The sequence below is a fragment of the Penaeus chinensis genome, chromosome 12 (genome assembly GCF_019202785.1).
Source record: "Penaeus chinensis breed Huanghai No. 1 chromosome 12, ASM1920278v2, whole genome shotgun sequence".
Taxonomy (NCBI): domain Eukaryota; kingdom Metazoa; phylum Arthropoda; class Malacostraca; order Decapoda; family Penaeidae; genus Penaeus; species Penaeus chinensis.
The window spans coordinates 25,492,080-25,499,979 of NC_061830.1; the positions used below are offsets into that span (position 1 = coordinate 25,492,080).

The 7,900-nt window shown below is 44.9% G+C and overlaps 1 protein-coding gene across 2 annotated transcripts in view; it reads left to right on the forward strand.

Annotated features, from left to right (window-relative positions):
• The window catches only part of LOC125030906 (signal peptide peptidase-like 2A), a 64,153-nt gene extending 62,222 nt beyond the window's left edge, over nucleotides 1-1,931 (forward strand). Inside the window, exon 13 of one of the 2 annotated variants that reach the window (XR_007115447.1) lies at nucleotides 1,229-1,365. Coding sequence is in view for 1 of the 2 variants with exons in the window: in XM_047621249.1 (XP_047477205.1) it covers nucleotides 1,229-1,381 (153 nt within the window). In the remaining variant the exon portion in view is untranslated. Of the gene's footprint in view, nucleotides 1-1,228 lie in introns of both variants that reach the window. The other variant, XM_047621249.1, reaches the window with a different exon arrangement.
• Nucleotides 1,932-7,900: the final 5,969 nt, after the last annotated feature.

A 7,900-nucleotide genomic window follows, 5' to 3' on the forward strand; every position in this document is an offset into this window, starting at 1 on the left:
GGGCGCTCTCCCCTCTGTCTGGGCTGGTGGGTAGAAGTAGCACAGGTGGTGGCTTTTGGGGGTCGGCTTTGTCGTCTGGGTGAAGGTGTCCTTCCTCTTTCTTGAAACATCCACAGCAGGCTCGTCTACTCTTGTCCGTCTGTGCACCCGTAGTTCTCACACAGCAATGTCTCCTTCATTGCTCGTCTGTCCTGCACACCTGCACGCTCTTGCTCCCCGGCGCTGCTTTCGGTTCCCGTCTCTGCTCGCAGCCCTTCCCCTTCTTCGGGCAGAGACCCCCACCCCCTCTACCCTGACCTTGCCCTGGCCATCCAGCGGCGTCGTGGGGAGTCGGCAATCGACCGCTGTTGCCGTAGGACGCGCCACCGCACCTGCCTGCTGCCAGTGGACCGGCCACGCTTTTGCTCGCCGCGCCTCCGCCCCCCTGCCCTCCTACCCCTTCCCCTCCCTTCTTTCCCTCTATCCCATCCCCCTCCCTTCCCCTTCCCTCCCCCTCACGACCCGAATGACGAATGGGGGACCTCTAACCATGCGAGTGTCACCCCATCCGCCCCTTTACACCCTCGCCCTTCCCCTCCTCTCCCCTTCCCCCCGTCCTCTCCCCTCCCCTGCCTCGGCCAACTCGCTTTGCTTCTTTGCTCTCCACAACCTCCCCGTTCTCCCCCAATCACATACATAGTGTGCGTGTGTGTGTGTGTGTGTGTGTGTGTGTGTGTGTGTGTGTGTGTGTGTGTGTGTGTGTGTGTGTCTATATATATATATATATATATATATATATATATATATATATATGTTATAATATATACATATTATATTATATTTTATTTATGATATATAATAAATATATCATGCGTGTGTGTGTGTGTATGTATGTATGTATGTATGTATGTATGTATGTATGTATGTATGTATGTACGTATGTATGTGTGTATGTATATATGCATATATATATATATATATATATATGTGTGTGTGTGTGTGTGTGTGTGTTTGTGTGTGGGGGGGTGCGTATACATATACCCATTTCTTCTCTCGGTAAGTTATATGTGTATCTCTAGTTTAATCTTTGCCCTTCCTATTTTTTATCGGGGTTTCGCCCGTGCACGCATGCACCTGTAGCATTTCAGTTCTAAAATTTCAGCGAATGTGCGAGCGTCCACGGATGCTTGTAGCATGTGACTGTGAGTGTGCGCTGTAAATATGACTCCTCTTTCTCTCCCCGACGCAGTTCGACTGTGACGCCGACGCCGACGCGGAGTCGGTGGAGGAGACCCACGACGCCGCCAACGCCACCGCCAGTGCAACCATCGCCTCGGTGGACAGCTCGGCCGACACCGCCAGCCGCCGCTCCAACGCCGTCAGCCCCGTCGCGACCACCTAAGGGCCGCCTCGGCGCCGGTGCGAGCGGAAAGGAAGCGAGCCGTCGCCCCGAGCCGCCGCTGTCGCCAAGCCTCGTCTCCGACAGGGCCGTCTCGGCCTCTCGTCGGCCTTTCTATGTATGCCGCACTGTCTATTCTTTGAGGGCATTCACTATCGGTTCATCTCATTTAGACTTGGAGTTAGGAGCGACTTTGGATAATACTCGGCCGGCGCAGCACCCCCCGTCCGCGAAGGAAGCCTTGCCTGGAGCCGCCTCCGGACCCACAGGTCCCTGAGCTTGCGGCCGCAGCACCAAACCTGAGGCGGCCGGTGGCGGACGGGCCTCGGGTCCTCTTTCTTTGGCTATCTCCGTGGAACCCCTTTTCCTTCAAGCCGATTTCATCTTTCACGTGCTCCGTCATTTCCCATTAACCTCTTGCCTCTTAACCTTCTTATTTTCCTCCTCTTCCTTCCTACCCTTCATCTCTTTCTTTCCCTATTCTTCTTTTTCTTATATTCCTCCTCTGTCTCCTCCTCTCTTTCCCTTTTCCCCCTTCTTTTTCCTTTTCTTTTTTTTCAACACAGTCTTCCTCTTCCTCCCCCCTGACAACTACTCCTACTACTTCACCCCCCCCCCCCTCCACCAACCTTCCATTCTCAACCGCCCCCCCCCCCCCCTGCTCCCCTCGGTCTTCCAAAGCTGAGGGCATCGCAAGTGTGCCCCCCCCTCCCCACAAACCGCCTCGCGCCGAAGTTGACCCAAGGCGGGGAGACGAGGGCGAGCCTGAGGCCTTGCACGCAGGAGGACGGCGTGCTCGCAGGTGGAAGGCGGGCGAGGGGCAGAGAGACGAAGGGAAGTGAGGGTGAGAGGTGGGAAGAGAGAGATAAGCGGAACGGAAGAAGGAAAGACAATCGGAAGAACCTTTAAGGAATTATAGAAAAGAGAGTAATTGGAGGAGACAGGTAAGAAAGGAAATGAAAGGCGAAAAGTGAATGAATAAATAGATGTTACGAAATATATAGCAGGTGAATAATTTACTGTAATTCAGAAAACGAACTTTGGAAGAGAAAACAACGAAATACAAAGAAAACGAAAGCTGTACAAACGGAAGAAAGGAAGAAAACGCCGGATACTCAAACTGAAGGAAGCGGGACCGGGCGAGCATTCAGGCTTCGGAGTATTTCCAGCCGCAGACGAGAGTCAGCGGGCGTTGCCAACTTAGTAGTCATAGTATACATGCTAGATGGCAATTAGATCTCATTTTTTTATTTTTCTCAATTCATTACTTCACATTCACTGCCGTTGCATGTTGTGACAACAGTTATGTACAGGGGGCTTGGCCTTAGGAAGGCTTTGGTATTTCTGTCTCTTTATATTATTATTTTTTAATTATTATTTTATTATCGTCATTATCATTGTTATCAACATTATTACTGGTTTTATGATAACTGAAATCATTTTCCGTGCTTCTCTCAATCTCATAAGCTTGTCTTTGATGCTGCACGTGTCCAGTGCCTACAGCGTCGCAGGAGGGAAGCGCAAGCCAGCTGGCCCGGCGGCCGGGCTCTGCCTCTCCAGCTGGTCGCCAGCGACAGCTTGGCTTCCTTATGCGACTCTTACGCAGCGGGGACAAAGTGAGAATGCACAGGCTTTGTAAGATCTTGGCTAAGCCTGACGAGCTGGCGGCCCAAACACCGGAGTTCCCTGCACGCGAGAGCGGGGCTTCGAAAACAGTATTCTGCGTCTGCGCATTTTTGGTGGTGGTGGTGGCGAGTTGCGTTCCGCGTCGCCTTCGTTGCACCTGCGAAGGCTTGTCGAAATCTTGGCCGATGTGTCGCATTCTTCGTTGCTTTAGTTAGGTTTTATTAAATAAATGTATTTTGGTTTGAATGGGTGTCGGTTCAAGCACAACCGCTGTTTGTATGAAGTGGCTAACACCAGGTTTTATTCATTACTGTCTAACAAAGTGTAAGAGTCTCCACATGAAAGCACATTTTAACCGTGAACCCAAGATCTGTACGTCCAGACACATACACAGCATGTATTGAGTCAACGCCTACGTACGAATTCGCACAAACACGTTTGGTTTTAGGTTTTCGTCTGATATTATTTTAGTGCCTACAATGCCTTAGAAAGCATTAAGTATTGTATTGAGGTGTATGCTTTAATTTTACCATTGAATTGTATATTATAACCCATGAGATTTTAAGAGATTTTTCTTAGAGGCATTAAGAATTCTCATGAAAACGTATCTAATTTACCCTGGCAAAGAATTTATTTTATTCTTTAAATTTATTTTCAACGTGCTTGTATGAAAGCAGGGCATTGTCGCACCACGTTTGTCCCGCATGTGTGGCGCTCGCAACCGCCTCGCACGTCTGTTCCCCCGGCCAGGCTGCGGCCTCGCAGGTCTTGCGCCCACTGGAACCAGGCGCCCCGGGAGCCTTGTGCGGGTTGGGCAGTTCCCGGGCTTTCCTTCCTCTTTTACTTTATATGCTCTCTTATCCTGTTCATCGCTTCCTCTCTCGCTTCTTTGTAGGATTTCGCACCCGGGAAACTGCGGAGAAATAACCATTAGATTGCTTGTTTACGCGTCACGGGAGGCGGGCCCGAGGCGGTTCCTCGAAGCGAAGGAGCCAGCCCTGGCGCCGGCGCGAATGGATGAACAAGAAGCTACTCATAAATCTTATCCTTTTTCGTTTTCTGTGCGTCAGTTGCTGACTGGTACTAGCTATCCTTGTCGGCTGCAGACCGGGACAGTTTGGGCTGTCATAGACGCACATTGAACAGTTCTCTGAATGAGTCGGCGAAGTTTCGCGACTCCGTTGTGTATCTGCAACACGGGGCGTGAGTTGGTTAAAGTGCGGTTGCCATTAACATGTTCTTTGCACTTCATTTCCAAACATAATATTTACAATTTGTATTTGATCATACGTAAGTTATTGTACAAGAAAATATTAAATATTTTGGTATAGCTTGTGTTTTTATTTCCCTTTATTGTTTCACGTATTATGTTGGATGCCTTCCATGTGTGTACGTGGGACCGAGCACGCGCACACGCACAATCATATACATATGTATTTATGTATGTAATATATATGAATGTGATATATATATATATATATATATATATATATATATATATATATATATATATAGATAGATAGATAGATAGATATAAATATAGATATATATTATAAGTATGAATACGCAGACAAATACTTTTGTAAATTGTTGGTATTCAAAGAATTAATTAGATATGGTATATGAAAAGAAGTCAAAAAGTTTATAGGAGTGAATAAAAGATCAAGAATATACAGCAGGGTCCTGACAAAACCCAAATCTTTGCGTCAACACAAACTTATTTTTGACCCAATCGCCACGTATGGCAAGAATACATGCCATGCTCAATGAAATACAGTTATTTATTGTATTTACACATAGATGGCTCTGCAAGTGCTTAGTCACCAAGGAATCGGTTATTAGTCCTACCTATTTCACCTGATTACCTTTTTCGTCGACTTTGGAAATGGTCTTTTGCATTATTTCATTGTCTTAGATGTTATTTAGAGTTTAATGACAATAATAATAGTATCGATGTCAACTGTATTAAAAAGCACATTCCCGTCTATTCAAGGAGTGGGGAAATCACGATGGGTCACTGGGGCTAGTGACAGACTCCTTTCTGACTGAGCACGTGGAGCCATCTAAGTAACAACATCCACAAGAAACTACAGCGGACAGAACATACATCCGAGGCGGTTAAGTAAGCAGCCTCAAAACTTACCGCGACCATAACATTAAAATCTAAAAAGTGAATTGCCTGAACAAGTTTAATAAATGGAAAAGGAATATGCACGACTATATGGTGTATGACGCTTTCTTGTAACGCTTAGTTGGGACTTGGCGAACCACTCGTTCGCAAGGTCTCTCGGCTGGGCATGTAGTAGAACCAAGCACTGTGAAAGCCGGTCAAACACTCGTAACCTTTTACCTTAGGATCTAAATGGAATCAAATCTTTCGACCTTGCATCTGAGACCCCGCGGTGCCTCGGCAGTCCACACTGTGACCTCTTGGTCGTGGCCTTGAACGACTTCAATTGGCCATCTCAAAACTGGCAAAACCTAGGCTTATGTGTTTTAGAGGTCTTGATTGCAATATTATTTTATAAATTTACGATATCATAATGATGTCTAATACATCAGACTAAAAGTACTGTCTACGTAGGAGGTCTGAAAGGCGGACATTTTTCACTGCACAGTTTGTCTTGTTTCTCCTGGTGCTCCTTCCCCTGACGCTCCAGTGCAACCTGTATCTAATTCTTGCGGTATGTGCAAGGTCCTCGCAAGAGGTTTTCCAAAGTCTATGATATGTTAGCTTGGCATTAATGACTTCTAGAACATATTATCTGCTACCAACAAGAAAATTCACCCGCGTATAGATGATTTTCTTCTGACTTTAGTGTTTTTTTACTGGCAGTCCCTCCAAGGCCGCCGGAGGGTAAGGCGTCCCTCAATTTCATTTATACAAAAAATTAGCAACACCATACGTAACTACCAGGGCATACTTGGAAGTCCATGCTAAACGCATCGAGAAATTCTTGCATGCTTCTTAAGAAGCTGTAATTCAGGATATCAAAAAGCGTGGACATTAGTACTGCGCCATTTGGTATGAGGGGTATTATTAGGCGCCGTTTTGTACCATGGCATCGTGAACAGTTTGATTTTATAAATAAAAGTCTTGGTACCAATGTTAACATATTGTTCAAGAATAAATCAAATTTTGATAAAGAAATTGTCTGTGTGGCTTCTTAAAGAAGTTCTTAACAGCCCCGACTGCTGCGTCCGGAGGTCGGAAATAGTCTAGAAGACGGAAGGTCGAGCGCGAAGCCAAACAGGAAGGAGATTGATCGAAGAGGCTGGGAATTTAGAGATGCACTGAAATGACAATAGCAAAGCAACGTGTTACACTAGTTTCTCTCTATCGATCTTTAAATTCAAGTCCAATTATCTAAAACATTCAAATCTTACTAGTGGCTTATGAAACGGATGAAAGCCTCTATTTTTTCTCCAAACTTCGACTACAGAAGTTTGTTGGTTAATTATTCCCAGTATTTTATACGATTATGGATCTTTGGTCTAATGAAATAGCTTTCACATTTACATGGTACTTTCATAATCTGGTAACTACCCATTTCTTCCTTTTTTTAAATATTATTCAATATTTTATCACCCCCGAGTAATTGTATTAAAACAGGTAAAGTTTCACGTATCCCATACAGGGACACAGCGGACGGCCGGCGGTACTGAAACCTCGCGACTCATGTCCGTAGATTTCGCACCAATAATATATATACATATATTTTTTTTATTTCCCGTATCTCATTCGCCATTGATGTGGTGGAACTTGGAATGATATGCCTGTTTTAGAAACGGAAGTCAGTACGTCTCATTTCTACAATTTCCAATATTCATTAATACGTTACAATTGTATGAAATATATATGATCACCATAGGTAATATGTACAATATATACATTTAGATACACACACACACACACACACACACACACACACACACACACACACACACACACACACACACACACACACACACACACACACACACACACACACACACACACACACACACACACACACACACACACACGTGTGTGTATATATGTATATATGTATATATGTATTTATGTATATACATATATATCTATACATATATACATATATATGTATATATGTGTATAGATATGTATATATATACATATAAATATATATATATATATATATATATATATATATATAGTGTGTGTGTGTGTGTGTGTATTATAATCCCCACTGAAGTTCCCACCGCCCGTGTGGACTAGCATGAAGACTACGCTCGTCGTCGGAACCTGAGGATCGACACTGATTCCGTGAACATCAGTTGCTTTCCTTTCTCTAAGCTGACTGACTTGCAGTTCCTGAATTTGCCTCTTTAATGATGTAGCAAACCCTCCCTCTTTTGATTTTATTTCACAGCCTCGACTTTCATTTTGTGCAAGTGTTTATGGCTCAGATGAAAATGATCAGTGTAACTCGAGAAGCTTGAATGTTTCCAGTTATTACAATGAAACAGATCCCAATGAACTAGCAAATGGTAACAGCCTGGGAGCTCTGAGTCGTTTGCGTTCCAGTCCTCGCGGCTTTGTCTCCCCGCCACGACCGTTGGCCTGTGTGAGACCCACTTGGCAGGCGACGCAAACCTGCTGTACTCCTGACCTAATTTTGAAAGTTTCTTAACAATAAATGTCCAAGTAAAGATGGTGTGGTACTATACACTAAAGATAATTAACATCGGACAATGATTCCTGACTTGAATATAATGGCCGAATGTCGTGAGTCTGCGCTCACTGAAAGCAAGTCAGTAGCTATATATCATGCCATCAAGAAAGGTAGTGAGCAGCAGCGACACCTGGCTGTCTTTACAGACAGCAAAGACGCTCTCCACAGGCTTACTGCATTTAGTTTAGAAAACACGGTAACG